The sequence below is a fragment of the Oreochromis niloticus genome, linkage group LG18 (assembly GCF_001858045.2).
Source record: "Oreochromis niloticus isolate F11D_XX linkage group LG18, O_niloticus_UMD_NMBU, whole genome shotgun sequence".
Taxonomy (NCBI): domain Eukaryota; kingdom Metazoa; phylum Chordata; class Actinopteri; order Cichliformes; family Cichlidae; genus Oreochromis; species Oreochromis niloticus.
Genome location: NC_031982.2, coordinates 22,463,700 through 22,484,047, shown reverse-complemented (window position 1 = coordinate 22,484,047; position 20,348 = coordinate 22,463,700). Strand labels below are relative to the sequence as shown.

The 20,348-nt window shown below is 38.8% G+C and overlaps 1 protein-coding gene, 1 long non-coding RNA gene and 1 pseudogene across 2 annotated transcripts; 1 reads left to right on the top strand and 2 right to left on the bottom strand.

The window, feature by feature from the left end:
• The window catches only part of LOC109195478 (leucine-rich repeat LGI family member 2-like), a 401,007-nt pseudogene that overhangs the window by 180,795 nt on the left and 199,864 nt on the right, over positions 1–20,348 (top strand).
• ackr4a (atypical chemokine receptor 4a) lies at positions 548–9,704 on the bottom strand. The gene is made up of 2 exons (XM_025900067.1): positions 9,626–9,704; positions 548–4,063 (listed from the first exon to the last, which is right to left on the bottom strand). Exon 2 carries the CDS (start codon positions 4,046–4,048, stop codon positions 2,939–2,941), a length of 1,110 nt encoding a protein of 369 aa, XP_025755852.1. The 5' UTR covers positions 4,049–4,063; positions 9,626–9,704; the 3' UTR covers positions 548–2,938.
• LOC100707289 (uncharacterized) lies at positions 18,205–19,620 on the bottom strand. The gene is made up of 5 exons (XR_270072.4): positions 19,463–19,620; positions 19,227–19,319; positions 19,069–19,098; positions 18,739–18,821; positions 18,205–18,632 (listed from the first exon to the last, which is right to left on the bottom strand). It is a non-coding gene; the product is annotated as an uncharacterized LOC100707289 (long non-coding RNA).

Below are 20,348 nucleotides of genomic sequence, written 5' to 3'. Positions count from 1 at the left end.
ATTGCAGAGTTGTTTTTTTGTGATACTTCATTTTTTATTGTAAGAAATATTGTTTATGTTCTCAATAAATCAGTTTAACGAGCACAGTTTTATTTGCAAAGGAAAGTGAACAAAAATCGCTCCAATGTAAATTTTAAGTCTGAAACAAATGATTGTTTTCAAAGTTGTCTGAAATCACACAGAAGGTATGCAACAATTCAAATTTGATTTCCCCCCCCCCCCCCCGCCCCCTTTCTGTTTTTGGCTCAATGAAGTGTTTTGGTCTGTTAACAGATGTCCAACATCACTCACATGCTTTCCACATGAGAGTGTGTGACCTGCAGTATACACCAATACTTGAGTTCCACCAGCTGGGATGCAGGGAAAAAAATACTAAAGAATAATAAATAAACCTCGCATCTAATGAATAGAAAATTAATGACACAAGTAAACATTCAATTGTATACATTTTGTCAAATTGGAGCATGCACTTAAAAAAAAGAAAAGAGAAAGAAACAAGTTGCAACAGACATCAAAAATATTTGAACTATGCAGTATCCTGTTTATATCTATCAGGGTTAATGATGCCGATGCTGGACGGTAAGCGTAATAATTAATATCTGAATGTGTCCAGCCCTCAGCTCAGTGGTAAACCCATATGTAGTGATAAAGTACGTTTACAAACTTGTCGTCATTGCCTCATAAAAAAGTGTTTTTTACCCCGCTGTGCAGCCTCGGCTCTCAGTGCAGAGAAGCGAATCTGTGTGTGGAAAAATGTGTTTCAGATGTTCCTAGGAATTCAGGAAACAACAAATGCGGCGTTGCCACATCAAAACAAGTTGAGTCCCAGTGGATGTAGATATATCACACGATTCTGAAACACCAACAGTGCATTACAGCAATTCTGTCGATGGTTAACGTTTTTTTTTTTTTAAAGAGTTTTCAGGATACATCCTGAGCTGAGAAAACCAGATATTTGGCAAACATACAGCGGTTCAAAGTCTTTGCTCACCCTTTCATAGGTGCACGATATAATATCTGGTTTACAGGCTGTGCAGATTATTACATGAAATGGGTCTGGAGTTTTTATTCATGGTTGATTGTAATTAAACAAAGCACTATTTCAACAAAGCTGAAGTTCCAGCAGGTCTGGTTTTTCTTTCCTTTGTGGGTGTTTTTAGTGTGTAATACAGAAAGAGTTCAGTAATAAATCTTAACTGTGTGGGCAGAGTGCAGGTTTCTGGTGAAATCCCAGAGAAGCACAAGTTAACTTGAAGATCTGGATTAAAAGGATTGTTAAGTCCATAAGTATTTGGAGAATATTTTCATGTAATTTTACCTCTTTTCACCACCTCAGCAGCTTTTTAAATCAAACGATAAAACGTGATTAATGTACTGACTTTATAGATACATAGACTCCCATTTTCAGAAGTTTAGATGTAACTGGACAGTTGAGAAGGAGATTAATGGAAAACTAAGCAAATATCTGCATTTGGTTCAAAGTGTTGAACTTGTATTTGGTAGCTGTTTTCCTGAACTCCCACAAGATATTAAAAAAGGGTGAGGTAGGACATCATTAGGTTGAAAAGAACAAACCTGTCAAAGAGAGCATAAATCTCTAACTCTGCAACCTAGTATGCTCTTTAAAAGAAGTCCACCTCAAAAACAAGACCTGAAAGACCACAGAATGCAACTAAAGTGGAATATTGCAGAATTCTTTCCAAAAAAAAACAAACAACCAAGTCAAGAACACTGGGGAGGAGGTAGACATATTATTGGCAAAGTCTACTCTCCAGATACACCCTCATGATAAATGATCAGTACAGTGTGTTTACAAGGTGCAAACCACTGGTTACATTAAGCAACATGAAAGACAGATTAGACTTTGCTTTTTGTTTTTTGTTTTTTTGACAAATGAAACCAAGATGAACTTTTATCAGACTGATACGGCGAGAAAAATATGGAGGAAGAGAGAAATGACTTGTGATATGAATCAAACCACAACATCTGTCAAACATAGTGGAGGCAGTGTTATGGCATTGGCATGGCTGCCAGTGCAACCGGGTCACTAGTGTTTATTAATGATGTGCCTGCTTATAGAAGTAGCTGGATGAATTATGAAGTGTAGAGGCCTGTACTCTCTGCTCAGATAGCATTTTACAGTGCACACGGAAAAAACCCAAAGCGTCCTGGAAAATCAACCCAAGAGTTTCTTGAGGCAGAGAGCTGGGATATTCTTAACTGGCCACTGGGTCACCTGACTTCAACTTAGAAAAGCATGGTTTTCAAATCCAAAAAAACAAGCAGCAACTGAAGTAGGTGTAGTAAGGGCCAAATGGAGCATCTCAAGAAATGAAATGTAGCAGTTGGTGATGTCCATGGACTTGGATTTTCATCCAGCTATTAAAAATAATCCTTATATTTAAAATTAATTTGAAATATAAAATCAAAAAATTTATTTTCAGATTTTGAAAACGGTGCACTGTGTATAAGAATGTCCGTAATTCTTGAAAAGTTAATGCAATACTTGAATTAGATCTCAGTGAACCCACTGTGGTGGATGTCACTGTCCAAACACTTATGGATACTACTGTAAATAAATACATCTACTCCTGCAAAGAGTAACTACAAACTGTCTCAGCAGGTCTTTTCATACAACATATGTGCCTGAAGTGATTTTCTTTTCTCTTCAACAGAGGGCAAAAAAAAAGTAATATATATTGGAGCCCTTTGGAACCAGCACATAAACTGTTCGCTTTGGCAGAAAAAGATCTGCCAATAAAACTGTTTTTAGGAACACACTGCTAAAACTAGTGGAATTTTTGAACAGTTTAATGATTTGCAAGCATTTTGCTACTGCTGCTACACCCTGCATCAACAAAAGCTTTATATGCTCTCCTGCTGGACCTTGTGTGTGCATATATAGACACATAGACCTCACTGACATTTCAGTCATGTCTCATATTGAGAATGTGTCTCTTGTCTCTTGGGATGCAGTGTGGGAGTTGAATGACATTTCCATCCCCTCCTCCACATTTGTTTCTGTTATTTTGCTTCCCCTCTTCCTTCGCTTCGCTTCAAACTTCTTGGCCACTTTCATCATGTGCATCTTGAAGGAAGACCCCACAAAGGCATAGAGGATCGGGTTCAAACAGCAGTGAGTGAGAGCCAGGCTTTCCGTCACCTGAGCCGCCTGATCAAGCACCTTACTCGCCCCGCAGTGGGTTACTAAGCTGTAGACTGTATCCATTGCCCGATACACCTTAACCACATTGTAAGGCAGCTGAGTCATCACAAACACCCCTACGACAATGAGAAGGACACGCAGAGCTTTCCACTTCTTCCCTCTGCTCTCATCAGGGAGGCCCCGGAGTGCACAGCCCACCTGCCAGTAGCAGGTCACCATGACCAGCAGAGGAAGTAGGAATCCCAGCAACACCTCGACCACCTCCAGGACAGCTTTACCTCCTCGAGCCATAGATGAAGGATAGATGGCTAGACAGACACTTCTATCAGATGCCTGCCTCACTTCTGAGAGTATTAAATCAGGAAGGCCAAGGAGGAAAGCTGTCACCCAAACAGCTAAACACACCTTCCAACAGCATTTCCTGGTGAACGCCCTCTGTAGCCATTGTCTTCGGTCTCTACCCTGTGCTCTGACCAGAGATAAATAACGATCCAAGCTGATGCACGCCAGCAGCAACATGCAGCAGGTGAAATTCACGGTGTAGCAGGCAGACACGATTTTACAAACAACCTCCCCTAGCTCCCAGCCCCTTGCAGCATCAGCAGCCCAGAAAGGGAGCGTGAGGAGCAGGAGCAAGTCGGCCACAGCCAGGTGGGTCAAGAAGGCATCTGTCATGGTCTTCAGGCGTTTGTGGTAGGCATAGACAGCCACGACTAAAACGTTTCCAGCCAGTCCCACCACCAGACACACGGTGTACATGATGGGCAGGAAGAGGGCTGCAAAAGATCGGATGTCCCCTTTCTCGCATACAGCAGGATAATCATCATAGGTGAAGTTGTAGCTGGTGTTTTCATAGTCGTAGTCTTCCTCTGAGAAATCCATGTTGATGATATAAAACTGTCAAGGGAAATACAGACGTAAACATTCACAAAAATGTACATCCCCAGAGTGATACAAACAACAAACACTTGCAGGATTTATATATGAGGCAGATTTAAATCCAGTTCTTAAGATATGACTTAACTGCAGTAATTCAGTGCAGTCATTTAGAATTTCCTTGATTATCCTCTTAGGGAAAAAAAACAAAAACCCTGAAACCTTAGAGATTAACCAAATGAAACTTTATTTATGTTGTAAGAGCACTGTCTTTTTCATTCTCTTTCGAGCTTTCCTTTATTCCTGTCCTCCGGTCTCTCTTGATCATTCTTAGTAAAAGCTATGACTGCATGCATAATGGTGCATTTTCAACAAAACCAAAGAAGAGGGCATAGTGCATTGCGCAAGTTAAAATATTGCAACATTGCTGACAAACAGCCTACGCATTAACCAGCTGGGATTCTCCTGACACCACTGACAAATCAGAAATGGAGGACGTGCTTATTGATGACTGGAGATATCTGGTTAAACTGCTTTTAGATAAAACACAGAGAAAATGAACTCAGTTTGGAGAAATGTAGGCTACATTGTAACGTTTGAAAGTATGTTGCTGTAATGTGATTGGCTGCCATGCTCCTCATCTTTTTAGATGTTGGGGACAAATATCTGAGGGGAAAAGTTGGTTTGCTTTTGGTATGTACACACCATATTATTATTGTCATAATATGGTTAAGTATAGGCTGACCCACTCTCATCGAAACAATAGATATGAGTACAGTGAAATTAATCTGCAAAATTAATCAGGATTGATCATGATCAAAAAAGAAGAAAATGTCACAGGAACCCCAATTTCCAAAACCCAAGTTACAGCATGGCTAATATGTCATATGATGTGCTTCATATTTTTAAGGTAAGGATGTCAGTAAGGCTAGCACAAATTTCCAAAAGCCATACAGCTTTGGGGTTTATGATCACCTCAAATATGCATACAAGAAAACAATGAAAAAAATTTTCCTCATGAAAATTCAATCAACAACTTTAAAGGCAAGTGGCCATGAGTGTTATAGAGAAGGGTGCAACCAGAGGACACATTCATTTCTATTTTCTCTGTTTTCTTCTCAGCTTCAGTTTTTTTGTATTTTCAAGGGTTTCACTTTTGCGAGAAATGCTGAATGAGAGATTGTTCTGAGGGAGTGAAGTCAGTTCAACAGACGTCAGGATGTATACCACGGGTGATTCATATAACCAGTCCTCAAGCACAAGAATACTGAACAAATTATATACCTTATTGGCTAAAAGAAGAGAGGGATTTTGTTGTAAAAATACTGAAAAAAGCAAAAAGCATTTCATTTCACCGTGTCTTTAAACATTCTGCTTGAGCAACAGTGTGCACATTACTTGGCAGGGGGACTATCTTAAATCAAGAGGGAACACAAATTAGAAACTGACAAAAATAAATCAAAATTTAGCGCCACGATTCTTGTAAAGCTGCAGGCAACTATAGATATGATGTCTGGATTTTATGTTCCTATTACAATAAAACAGTAAAATACAACACTGCTAAGCTGTAAGCAGAACTGGAGCCACATTAGGAAACATTTAGAAACTTCACGTTCCCTGGGTTTAAGAAATTACACGTAAAGAAGAAATACTGCAATCTGGAAACAGTTGTGTGATTGTGTGTTAATTATTCTGTCGTGATACTATCAGTGGTAACATCTGGACACCATGCCCTGACTTGAACTCTTCCTCCCTTTTGTACCTTCACTTTGATAAATAAAACAAGTTCATTTAGCCTCTGTGCAGACTGATAAGTCCAAAGTGCACTAGTTTCTACCAGTGCATGTTATCAAATTTCCCTGGAGATCCTCTTGCAAAGATTACAGCACATTAATCTCCTCTCCATTAACTTTCACAGGGGAATATTATTGTTGCCACTACATTAATTTGACAACTACATTTATAATTATCTTCAAAGTGTTCCCCTTTTTTAGACGTCAAGTTCCGAGCACGAGATGCCCACATTTTTTCACTTCTACACACAAATAAATGATCAACAAATAAAGTGCAATGGCACGGGAAATATTTAGAGAACCATGTCAAACATTTGCACAGACTGACTCAATCAAGGTTGTTTGTAATATTTTTTCCCCTGTAAAATAAACTGTAGACACAACACTACTGGCAGTATCTTCATTACTTTTGCCTCATTATATGGGTTTATCATGTGGAATGTTTTTCAGTTAACTGTTGGGCATTTTTCAAAGGCCATTGGTTGTTTTGTGCAGAACAACCATATTCAGAAAAGCATCCTTTCTGTATATAGTGTCATAATCATGGACACTTGCATTAACCTTGGCCAAAGTTCTTCATCCTAGACTTTTGTCCCAACACCCAACACAGCATTTAGACCATGACTCTCACAGGGTGAGGATGATCATTAGAAAGGTGGTGGATCAGCCCAAAACTACACAGGAAGAGTTGTTAATGATCTGAAGGCATTTGTGACCACAGTCACTAAAATTAACTATACATTAATAGATAGAAATCTTGCAGTTCCTGCAACGCCCCCCTGCTCAACACCAGACATGTATAGGCCAGTGAACATTCAGATTCAGAGAAGGCTTGGGAGAAAGTGTTGTGGTCAGATGAAACCAAAATCAAGCATGGAGCATGGAGGTGGAAAAATGTCTGGGACTGTTTTTATGCCAAAGGTACAGGACAAAATCTTGGACAAGTACCTTCTTCCCTCAGCAAGAACACCGAAGATGGGTCGTGGATGGTTCTTCCAGCATGACAATGACCCATAACATACCGCCAAGGAAACAAAGGGGCACATTAAGGTCATGTAGTAGCCAGTCTCTAGAGCTCAGTCCTATACAAAAACTGTGGAGAATTGATCAGCTACAGAAAATCGTCTTATCGCTGTGCCTACCAACAACCCATCCAAGGCAAACTCCTGTGTAGTACTCCAATACTATCTATGTACATAGTATTTGTACATAGTATTTGTACTATGTACACCTCTGAGCCTCTCTGCAGATAGACAGGCAGTCCTCAGACTTGAGTTAACAGCTAATGCTCCACCCGCACTGGACCATCCCACTTAATGGTCACTATAGCTTACCCTATATATCTTACCCTATCTCTACCATCCTGTCACACCAATCTCCTGCATGTCCACCTTTACTGCATCCATGAATCTTCTCTGTGGTCTTTCACTTTTTCTTCTGCTCCAAAAATATTTGCTCGTCTGCCTTCACACCCACATGAACTTGGGTGACATCCCATTCTTAATCAATAGGGTTTAATGTGATATCAGCCCACTCTTTACAATCTATAATAGCTTTAACTCTCCAGGGAAGGCTTTCCACAAGGTTTAGGAGTGTGTGTATGGGAATTTTTAACCGTGTTCTGTCAGGTTGAGGTCAGGACTCTGCACCGGCCAGTCACGTTCTTCCACACCAAATCTGCCCAACCATGTCTTTATAGACCTTGCTTTGTGCACTGGTTTGCAGTCATGCTGGAACAGGAAGGGACCATACCCCAACTTTTCCCACAAAGTCAGGAGAATGAAACTGTCCTTTCAGTGGAATAAGAGTTCCTTTCACTGGAATTACAGGGCCCAGATAAACATTCCCACAACATAACCCCCCCCACTAAACTTTACACTTGGCGCAGTGCAGTCAGGCAAGTAACATTCAAACCATTTCAGTGTTGCCTCTATAACTTCATCTCAAAACTATTCAACCTAAGCTGTCCCTCAGATGTTTTCATTTGTAAAAAAAATAAACAAAACAAAATAAAATATTACTGAGAAAGACAAATAAGACTTAAAGAGCTACTCTGGCCAAGAGACACATCATACATGCATCAGAGCAGTCTAACTGTTTCAAGACACAGAGTTGGTTGGATGTTTGTAGCACTGAGAAGGAGCTGTGATGGTTTGAGAGGATCTTTGTGTGACAAGGTTGATTTATTGTCATTTATTCAGAATTCAAAGGAACACCTAAGTCAACACCTTGGAATGACAAACAATCATCATCTGTTTGGAGTTTATAGTGAACATTATCTCTCCAACACAGCTGGTTATTGCTGTGGTCCACCCTCCTTGAATGTGGTTCTGCCCCAGGTTTCTTTCTCTTGAAATAGTTTTTTACTCCTCACTGCCACCATTGCTAACTTGAAATGAGGTTGAATCTCTTGCTTTTTAACAGGGCAGTGATACAACCCCCCTGTTATGGTGGTTTTTAACCACCATAACAGATGACCTGGCCTCCTTACTCCCTCAGCATAGACCCTACAAAGATGGCTTGGGATGAGCTGGATTGTAAAGTGAAGGAAAAGCAACATGTGTTCAGCATATGTGAGAACGGCTTCAGAATAAACACCTTAGGGCAAAATTCCCAGAACTAATTAAGGTAAAACTCTTATCAAAGCGTAATGTTAAAGAATTATTTATTATTTGGTGATTATATATATTTTATTGTGCTATTCCCTATATCTTAACATATTCTATTGTTAAATAGTCTAGTCTGTTTTTGTTGATGTTACTGTACTGGAGCAACTGTAACACACATAATTTCCCCAGGGATTAATAAAGTATGCTGATTCTGATTCTGATTCTGATTAAAGACACATGTTGGTTTACGATGAATCCATACGTGTTATTTACTCAACCCCAGTCGGTCCAAGCTCACGACCAGCCATAATGAGAGCCTGATTCTTGATTGAAGGTTTCTTCAAGGTTTCTTGCTATGGAAAGGGACTTTTTCCCACCCAGCCAACAAAGTGCTGCTCAAGGAGGAAATTGCTGATCTTCTTTTTGTGCAATATTGTTCCTGTTTAAAGTTTACTGAGTTCTGAGACTGAACAGAAAATGTAGTTGCTCTTTAGTTTTACTGCACTGTAGAAAACAGTATTAAAGGAATAATATTAACTGAGTTGATAAGTTCAGAGATTTCAGTAGTACTATGTTAAAACATAGTCATTTACATGTGAAAGTCATACACTTTAATAGATGAGGAAAAAGGCCATACTCTCACTAATGCTTGTTTATCTTTATATAAGCTTGTAAAATACCTCATATTACATGCTGTGCTTGAATAAATAGCTGCATGTTACCCCACATTGGTTAATCAAAACAATCTAAGAACCAGTTACAATAAATCGCATTTCTAATATTACTTTAAAAATGCACTCGCTGCTGATTATTCTACATTTATGTGCATGTAAGGCTATTTGAACCTTTATTTTACTGGAATACTGGAATGCGTGACTCAAGTAAATATCTAACTTCTTATTCAATAACTGCTTTGTTATAATGTTACATGACTTCTGTTCTTAATACCTACATTACGAAAAACTGACAAACAAACAGACCTAAATCAATTAATAAAATAAATAAATAAATGAATGGTGACTGCATAGCACAGGTGGAAAAAACGAACTCACAACAAACCTGTCTCTCCTGTTCACCGTAAATCTAAGCAGCCAATCAGCTTTTAAAACGAACCTTGCATGAATACAATAGAAACATGAATATGTTTCATAGATACATAAAGATGTTTGATATTTACTCACTGTTTCTTATTAACGATCGGTCCCGTGTGCACAGCGAGCTCCGCTCCAAGCTGCTGACAGGCTTCAGACTGCTCTGAGGAGGTACGTTTGATTCGACACCAGCGCAGCGCGTGTGGGCGGGCAGTAAAAAGAAAAAAGAAAAAAAAAATCTGTATGAGAGTTTGATAGATTCAAATTTTGTATTTTAATGTTTTTTGTTTATTGAAAGGGTAAGCATGTAACACCACTGCATTTATTTTATTTACCTAAACTGTTTTTTGCAATGCATGTGCAGGAGTGGATTATTGTAAGGGACAGGAACTGCCTGTGGAGTTTCCACTTGTTTCTCCACTGCAAATTGAATACAACTCTGTATTCATAAATACTAAAATAAAGACTCAAGCTTTGGACTTTTTAAAATGTTTAACAGGAAGCACATGTGCAGATTTTCGGGGTGCTCAGCAGGCATACCTCGCTTCAGTATTTAAAACAGATGTATGTAGGCCCCACAGTAAAAACAAGAAAGAAGCAAAGGATTTACTCAGGGAATCTGGTTGTGCCATCTGGTGCTTTGTTTTCGGGTTTCTCTTCACATAAATGAAAAATTCCAGCAGAAGCTGGTGGAGAAAATGCACAGAATTCTGCACAAATCAAGGAACTGAACCCTACTGGTGCTCAAATGCTCCCACTGACGTCCCACCAGTGCTTGGAGGAAACCTATGCACATGGCTGGAGATGACACATGCGGACACACTTGTTACTCTGCGTTTGAATACTGTATCCCCACTAAGCCACATGCATAACTCCAAACCTTACACTAAACTTACCCAAACACAGTTTTAACACCTTAAAAACTAACTTGCTTTGCAGCAGTTCTCATAAAGCACAAATTGTTCTAAGCACATGATTTAAAGCTGAAACTCATTTTCCAGCAGGATGAGTTTAATAGTAGGTTTCCTCTATATTTTGTCAGATTTAATTCAAATATAATGTTTGTTAGCTTGCAGCAAATGTACTCTGCTAGCCGGAGTCTTTGATTATGTTTGGACTGTCTCTGTGTGAAGGGAGCACCCGCTGGTTTCAAATGCATTCACATTCGCAGTAAAAATAAAGGGGACAGGATTTCAAAACAAGTTTTATGTTACTGCAAAGTTTAACAATGTGATGAAAACCCCTTTTATGTAATGCATACGAAAACTGATGTAAAACAATGAAACAATATTTCTGTTTCTATTTCTATCGTTTTCTGATGTTCCAACAACAATATATCACTGACTGAGTTATTAAAGGATTTGTCTGTCATCGAGTCAGGAACTGTTCTTACCACTGGGAGGAAATCTGTCCAGTTTCAAGTCCAGCTGAATCTTGTATCTTGCAATTCAACTGCACTTCCGAGAAGGATGACTCAGACGGAGAGAGAAGTCAAGTGACAGGAGACAGAAACCAAGTCACACTAAACCATTTGTTTGTGGCGTTTATTGAGGAATTGTTTCTGCGTTTGAACATGACTGAACATGTTTAGACTGAGTCAGAGTAGACACCCTAAGAACATTTGGACAGGGAGAGTTCAAACAAGGAGGAAGTAGACCAGTGCGACTGAGAGATGTACTGTATTTCACTGTATGCCCACGCCCACAGTTATAACAGCCTGCAGAGTGAAGAGTGAAGATTCGTTTTTCATCCTTCCACATTTGGCACAAAGACAGAGTTTTTTCTCTTCTGTTCGGCGTTCCCACTGAGGCCAGTTGGAACTGTTTGATCAACAGGAAACCAACAGACGCTCAGCTCGCTCTGATGTTATGAATGAAATAGTTTTGCATTTGTTATTTCTCTGAGTGAGCTGCTCTGTCAGTGATTATCCAGAAAAAATGACATTGTCTTTTTAATTCATACAAAGCGGCCTGCATGTGGCAAAAGTTAAATCATTACGTCCCGCCACACCAGAAAGTTGCCCTGCTAAGTTGCAAAACAGAAGATTCAGCATGAAGAGCACATCCTGAAAGAACAAGGAATAAACCAGCTTTATCAGTTTAGTTTATAGTTAATTATAGTTTTGTATTTTCTGTTTAGCTTTTATTTTTATTTCATTTTGACAGTTTGCTTTCAATCCAGTTTAGTTTCAGTTAGTTTCCAGGATTCACTTTTGTTTGAATATGTTTAGTTTTTATTAGTTTCAGTGTATTATTGTATTTAGGTCATATGCCAGAGGCAGGATTTAGGAAAGTCAGTACAGGTATTAAGATAAAAACACAGAGCTTCTTCAAAGCAGTGGACTCACAGTCTGGTAGACGTCCAAATTCTCAATAAACATGTCCATTAAGGCCTCATTAGGCAAGTTGTTGTAAAACATTTGATTGGCGTAACAAATACTAAAACTAAGGAGATTTTCTCATGTGTTTTTATTTAGTTTTATTAAATTTTTCTTTTTTTTTTGGCATTTTTAGAACTTTTTTCACATATAGTTTTAGTATTTCATTATTTAACCTTGGTTATTTATTAATCTTGGTACTGGGGTTTCTAATAACAGTGAATTGGCAGCATATCCTTCAGGCCCCAAAAAGACATGCATGTTGGGTTAGGTGGTGATTCTGGTGGTGCCTCTCTGTGTCAGCCCTCCTATAGTCTGTGAGTCTGTTCAAGTTTACCCACTAGTCACTCATGGGACTGATTAACACACCTGTTCCCCATGTGGACATCATGGCTGACTGTTTAAAGCTGAGGAAACCCCTCAGTTGTCACCAGATCTTTGTGTCTGCAAGAGGTATAGAGTTCTGGCTTCTGCGCTGTTTGTGCTGCTCATCAGTTTGTTTTCTGGAGCATTCCCTCTGTGCAGATTTCTCCAGAGTCCCTCAGGTGTTGCTGACAGTGTGTGCGCGCCTACAAACGTACCTGCAGCTCCTCCACCCAGTTTCAAACCCCTTTGCTTCTCAGACAGTGTTTCCCCCCTTCTCAGCATTTAAAGCTACCTGTAAATAAATTTGTGTTAAACTTTTCCTTTGCATCCAGTCTTGGTGTGAGTCCTCTGTTAGGTCATTTCTATATCAGAGAAAGGCTTCAACTTGTCTGTGAGATTAAGTTGGATAAAATGTAGTACTACTAGTTTTAGTACAAACAGAAATATAGTAAGTAGGTAAGGATAGCAAAAGTGCAAGGTTTTGAGGTTTTCTGTGTGTGTGTGTGTGTGTGTGTGTGTGTGTGTGTGTGTGTAGTACATTCGACAAATAACTAGTTTTTATGCTTTAACTCTGGGTGACTTTATTTGAAACTGAAATTCATGAAACAATAGCAGTTACAGTGCAAAGTTACAACAATAGAAGACTGAAAACTTGTTCTTCATTCCATCAAAACCAGTAAAATGAATAAGGCCATATTAAAAACTGACTTATAAACATAAACATCAAATTATAATTGTATCAGATACATTCATTTATGTAGTGCCTTAATAACCTTTTTATGTCATACACATATTTCTTATATACCACTGGTCTGAGAAATATTGTGATTTTTATAGTTAGTACTGCATATAGTTTGCATTGCACTGAAATGTAATGCAATGCCAAATAGCAAAGAAAAGTTTCTTTAAAGATCTTCGTTTCTGTTTTTCTTTTTATTTCATCTTCTTCAGAAGAAACAAAGCAGGAGACTCACTGAGAAGGAGTGGAGGAATAAATACATCAGTATAAACAATGTTACTCCATCAACCAGATTAAATAGCCACAAGAGTCATTTATTGTGTTAGTAATCGTTCCCATTGTCCTCACTTTTCATGTACTTACCCACTAGATGTGGTCACTCCTTCACTTCATTCCTTTACTGTAGCAAAATTGGAGCCAGACTCCCTCTACGAGCTTTGGGTCTGTTAGGAACACACAAACAAAAAAAAAAATGAAAAAATGAGCCAGTCCTGCTGTGTTGATCTTCATACCAAAAATTCCACACATTTCTTCACTGTTGCTGCTGCTCAGCTGAAACTTTGACCTGATTCTTGATCTTTTTTAATGCACTGTGTGGTTACCTGTAGGGCTGTGGCTTTGTGTGTGACCTCTGCTGTGCTTTCTGTAATAAAAAGAGAAAAAAGTTTTAGTGGGAGCTGCTAGTTTCACACACCATGCAGAAGTAAAATAAATGTGATGTAGAGTCCAACTGCTGAGTTTTCTTTTAAACAACAGAAAGAGTAAACTGCTGATATGCTGCAAACTGTTTGAGATGCAAATACTGAAATTATTATTATTTTTCCTTAATTTATTTTACCTCCTTAACAGAAATTTGCCTTACTGAGTGGTGTTGTCGACATCCTGCTTGTGTCACGCGGCATTTTTTCAGATGTTTAACATTTGGGCTTTTCACCTTCGTGCTGTGTACAGAAGTTATCTCCTCTGTCTGGGAAAAAAGAAGCAAATATTCAATATTTAAACACCACATCTTCTTATTTCATTTCATTCTGGAAAAATTAATAAAAATCTTTTTTTTTGTCCTCCTTACCGGTGTCGGCTGTTCAGCTGTCATCTCAGACGAGGCCGTGATGAGCAGGATCGCCTGCAGACACAAAAGGACCAGCAACGTGTTTTTGTCCATGATGAGTGGCTGAAGAGTTTGATACAGATGTGAAACACACTCACACAGGTCTTTATATACTCTTCACCAACAAATAACTTCCATCTGAAGAGGGAAAAAAATAGGGTGTGTGTAGATAACATGTAGCTTGTCCAAAAACGTCCAGCATATATGAAAGATGTTTGAAGCGGGTTGTTTAACTTATCTTGATTTAATTTGATCACGTCATTTACTCTGTGTTTATTTACCTGATCTCTTGGTTTCCTTCCTGGAGTCCCTCCTTTGGTATTTCACAACAGTTAAAAAAACATGTGTCACTGAACTCAGCAGAGACTAGAAATTAAACACTTAATCTTCATTATAAAATAAGGTTTAATTAACACAGGGCTGCCAGAGTTTCTCTTTCTATTGTGGACCTCGTTCCACAAGCAACATTCCAGAAGGAAGATTTTAAATTTCAGTCTCTTGAGGTGTTTTCTTAAGGATAACCTGGATATTTGACTGTAAGTAGCTTAACTGAATGGTATGTTTTAAACAGAAGACTTAATGATTTGGTAGCTGTTAACCACTGTGGCCTTAGTTGCATAACAAAGTGTTGCTAACATGCATAAAACCACAACATGCCCTGTACTGTAAGGGAAGTGGTGTGAGTTTAAAGTGGATTTTATCTCTGTTTTACGGTAGCAAGCGATATGTTGAGATGAGGAATCTTCAGGGAAATAGTAGAACGTAAACCCCACTAGAAAGTGAACATTCTTAGACGTTGTTTCGTTTATGAGTGGGTGGGTGTGGGTTCATTATTGTGAAATGTGCACTTACTAAATGTTTTCTTCCAACAGCTGAAGCGCACTGTTGTGTCTGTCTGCCACATTACAGCTACAAGAGAAGTGCTTGTTTGTCCTGTAACTCCATGTAAAGAAAAGGAAAACCTGCTGTTATTTAATACATGTGGACTTTTCTTTTACAACAGGGGTGTCAAATTTAAGGCCCGAAGGCCAGCATGAGCCCAGCAAAGACTCCGATTACAATTACAATTACTCCAATTTCCCTTGAAACTTAGTATTACCTCAATTTGCTTGGGGTAGTCATGGCGTCCAAAAGTCTGTGACATCATTTGTATGCGACTCACAAGCAACACAAAAACACGGAGGACGTCCACACGATGATATACCTGCTGCTTAGCCTATTGCCCTCATCACTGAGTGGCCAGTTGGTGGTGTGCAGTCTGTTGACGTCACATTTTAAGATTGACTCAACTCGCTTAGAACCCAGGCCAGAAAAATCTGGTACCGTGCATTACCATCTAATGGAAAACCCTAAAAAGTCGAGTCCTGCTTTCCAAGGTACTTAGACTTGGAGTAAGATCATTATTTCAAGTGATATATTTACTGAATAGAAGAATGAATGCTCTTCATGCTTTCCAGCTGTCGTTGTGATTATAACTCAGAACTGTAGCGGTTGATGTGAGTTTGACTTTTTTTTATGTTAAAACATATGTGTGTTATACTTCATAACTAGCAGGTACTTGCAAATTGTTGATCCTTGATGAAGATAGTGGGCGCTACAGTATACAAATCAATATGAAATATTAACTTTGATATAAAGTTGCAGTGATTAATATTTCTTGCGATAGTCTTTAGTTCTCTGGTCTTGTTTCATCTGGTTTTCTTCTGAAAACACACACACACACACACACACACACACACACACACACACACACACACACACACACACACACACAGACAGAAAAGAGGAAAACTCAAATACAGAGGAATTAACATTGGACTGACGGTAATAACACAGCAGCACTTTTCTTGCATGCACAGATGGTTTTTTTCCCTCACTTGCACAGCAGATGTGATCAAAATTTGATCAAAATGTGTTTCACTGTTTTTTCAGAGCTTCCTGTCGAGGGTTATGTTGTTGCCATAAACTGTAAAAAGAGAGAAACTGATCTTTCCACAGCCTGCACTGTTTCCTGTGTGCAGGTGTTCAACATGAAAGCAGCACCATCCAGCTCAGATCTTCTTTTAGCAGACATCAGAACTTCTTTATCCAGTACACATGACCTGATATTACACACCTGATTTAACTTGTTTGTGTTTCTTACTTCCTGCATAAAGTGGTTATAAATTTAACTCAAGATCTTTATGACTCCGAGGGTGTAGTAACTGCACACGTGACACATGACAATTCATTTCAATGCAAGGTAATGTTTTGATTTCTGAGTTGATATTCATACATAATTACCTTCACAAAAAGAAGGTCCTGCGCAGTATCTTAGCTGTTTATAGGACTGCGCTCTCCTGGACAGATCTCAGATGTTGTTCCCGGGATCTGCTGGAGTCACTCGCCTATGGTTTTTACACACACACTGGACATTCTGGACATTTGTTTACACTAGTGGCCACTGCATAACTACACTGCTTGGTCATCTAATCGAATCACTTTATCACTAAGTCACTTAAATAAATCACTTTAAGCATATTTGCACTGCACAAGACACTTACACATGTGGATTGCACAACCCTGGACATTATATTTCTTCATTACCATTTAGTACTTGTACAGCTGCTGTTATTGTTCTATATTTCTTCATATATTCTTATACATGTCTATATTGTGTATTTGTGTATTGTGTATTTAGTTGTACAGTTATTTTATTTTTAACTTTAATTTTTATATTTTATTTATTCTTTCCTAGTTAAATTCACCCTTCATTTTAATTTGTTGTTGTACAGTTATTTTATTTTTAACTTTAATTTTTATATTTTATTTTATTCTTTCCTAGTTAAATTTACCCTTCATTTTAATTTTCATATTTATTTCCTATCCTATTCATAGTCTTTTTTTCTTTAGGTCACGAGCAGTTGTTTAAGCATTTCACTGCATATCGTACTGTGTATGTGACAAATAAAATTTGAATTTGAATTTGAATTTAGCTTGAGAATTACTCAACCAAGCGCTCCGATTCCTACTGGAACCACTGTTACTTTCACTCTCAACATCTTCTCTGAGCACTTGGTACTTCTCTTGCTTCTCGTGTTCCTTTTTCCAGATGCAGCTATCGTTGCGTCGATCACTACGGCCGTCTTCCTCTGGTTGTCCACCTCTACTATGTCCAGTTAGTTAATCATCACCAGTTTGTCCATCTATCTAGAAGTCCCACAGGATCTTAGCTCGGTCATTTTCGACCGTCCTTAGGGGCGCCTCCAATTTTGACCTCTGGACTCCTAGGCCATACTCGGCATAGATGTTTCTGTATAATATGGCGCCATTTGGTTATGGCATTCCATGCATGCCCTGCCTGCTAGCATCTTGCATCCTGCTGTTATGTGCTGGATTGTCTCGGGGGCATCTTTACACAGCCTGCACCTGGGGTCTTGCCTGGTGTGGTTGACTCCAGCCTCTATGGATCTTGTACTTAGAGCTTGTTTCTTTGCTGCCATGATTAGTGCCTCTGTGCTATCTTTGAGTCCACCTTTTTCCAGCTGCTGGTAGGATTTCTGGATGTCAGCCACTTTTTTTTATCTGCCGGTGGTACATACCGTGCAGGAGCCTGTCATTCCATAATGGTTCTTCTCCTCTTCTTTCTCAGGTTTCTGGTGGAAAATATGTATATATATATATATATGTATATATATATACATATATATATATATATATATATGATTTCTTACCACAGAAGTGAAGCCTCTGGTGAGCAGGAAAACCTGCAGGCTCAACAGGAGCAGCAGCACAGTTCTGTCCATGATGAACTGAGGACTGTGATGCAGCTGTGAAACTCTTGAACATTTGTATTCTCCCTGTTAGCTATAATTTCAATGTGGACCGGGAGGAGGAAGTTGAGAGGCAGCATCAAAATGAAATAATAACACTGTAGTCAAACAATATACAGAGCTCAAGTGCCTCCACGGCTTTGCTTTTAAAACTATGCAGAACTCTACAGGATTTACTGATCCAGCTGAGCGCTGCACAATGACAGCTTTTTTAAGTTTAATGCTTTACGGCTTTCTATTCACCGTTAAAGATGATGCACAAAGATGAAAATTTCTACTCCAGTCAGCTTTATTTTGCAGCACAGAATACACAAAGTGAACTGTTGTGAAATCAGCAGCACTTGAAGAAAGCGTATTATTTCATTGAAGAACATGAGTAAGGCCATAAAACCTTTCTGCAAGTTTGAATGATTCATGCTTTCCTTCAGTCAGGTGTGATAAGTGCAAATGCATACTGAAGATTATTGATTTTTTAATGCAGATACAGGGAGCTAAAGTATACATATCAGTGAAGAATATAGGGATTTCTTAAATCATGCAAAGCTTCACTGGTTATTGCCTTCATAACAGTACATGGAAACAATGAAAAATATTTCTTTTAACAAGGAAAGAAATGTCTCTTAGAGAAAAGATGTAGTCGGTAAAGGTCTCAGTTTTCAGCTCTCCGGTGTTTCGTCTGGCTTTTCTTCAGATCACTGAGACACACACAGAGAAAAAAAGGAATTAACATTTGACTGATCGTAATAGATCAATTGCTATAGCAGTTTTCCTGAGTGCATAGATGAGCTCTTTTTTGCTCACCTTTTTTTGTCCTGTATATCGAAAACAACATTTCAGTTTTTCTTCAGAACGGCCTGGAGAGGTTTTGATGTTGTTTCATCGTTCTGTAAAACCAGAGAGAGAAACAGAGTGCGATTACAACACAGCCTGCTTCCACAGCCTGCAAGTGTTGGACATGAAAGCAGCGCTGCCTGAGTGAGATGTTCTTTTGGCAACATCTAAACTTCTAAATCAGTTTAAAAAAATAAATAATTCTGTAGCATGCACACAAACATACAATACACAGTGCCTCCCATTAAACACCTCATTTCACTTGTTTATGCTACTTGCAGAAATCTGTGGTAAGTTCACCTTATAATCAGGAATATTACGCATGATCATCTGCAAAACAACAACAAGAAATAATTCATTTGTGTCATTTATATGCAAGACGATCTGTTCAATGATGAGTTTATTATTAGATCCATTTATTTTACTGTGAATGAAAAAATAAAGAAATCTGGTCTTACTAGGCCGAGGATGGAACATCCACCAGGCCACGATTCACAGGACTGTCGTTTGACTCTTTCTCTTTCCTTTCGTCTGTCATCCCTGGTTATTCCCTTCACCAACAAGAGAATGCTTTATTCACTATTGGTATTAGCAAATTTTGGTAAAAATAATAAATAAATAAAATATCTAATGCAACAACATGAAATATTCATTAATATGTATCCAGCATTTCCCAAAGTTTATGACTTCTTACCACATCCAGAGATTGTTTCTGAGGATCGTCTGGCAGAGTGGCCGCATCTGTGGAAGTGAAGGCTGTGATGAGCAGGAAAACCTGCAGACTCAACAGGAGCAACAGCACTTTTCTGTCCATGGTGAACTGAGGAGTGTGATGCGGTTGTGAAACACTCCAGTATTTATATAATCCCTGCTAAATAATCATTTCTACGTGGACAGAGAGGAGGGAGTTTACAATAAAGATTCTGAAATCCGATATCCGATAGAGGCAGAATCGAGGCATTTAATTCGTCCATACACATGCACATATTTTCATAACGCTGGCTCTCTTCTGACTTCAGCACATGCAGTTATGCACAGAAGAATGTTTTCCTAGAACTCAACTGACTAACTTGTAGAATCACCCTCAGAAACAATAATTTGAAGTAGATGTTTGTGGAAGAATTTGCCCCACTTATCTGCGTCACAAAGTACCCTTGGACAAGATACTGAAACCTGAGTTGTTCACAATGCATCCATCTGATGCATTAGGTGAGTGTCTGTGGTGTAAACACTAGTCTACTATTACTTAGAAGTTAGTGTTAAAAAGTGCGTAGGCATAGAAATGCATGTGTCAGTGGTTGGATGAGGCTTCCAGTAGAAAGCTGGTTGAGGGCTTAACTGAGTAGAACAGTGATATTTGTGAACATTTGTTTTTGCACAGCTCTCTAAAGTCTTGCCAAATTATTTCAGTTGGGTTGAGGTCTGGACTTTGTCTGGGCCTTTTGCAATTTTGGCCAAACTTTAGCTGTCCCGCAGTTAGCCTCACATTTGACTCTATACTTTCTCATATATTTGAGTTCTTGTCAACTCAATAACTGATAGGTGCCCAGCTCCTGCGGCTACAAAACAAGCCCAAATCA

Coding starts and splice junctions, on each gene's coding strand:
- ackr4a (XM_025900067.1), bottom strand. CDS start 4,048: ATGGATTTCTCAGAGGAAGACTACGACTATGAAAACACCAGCTACAAC.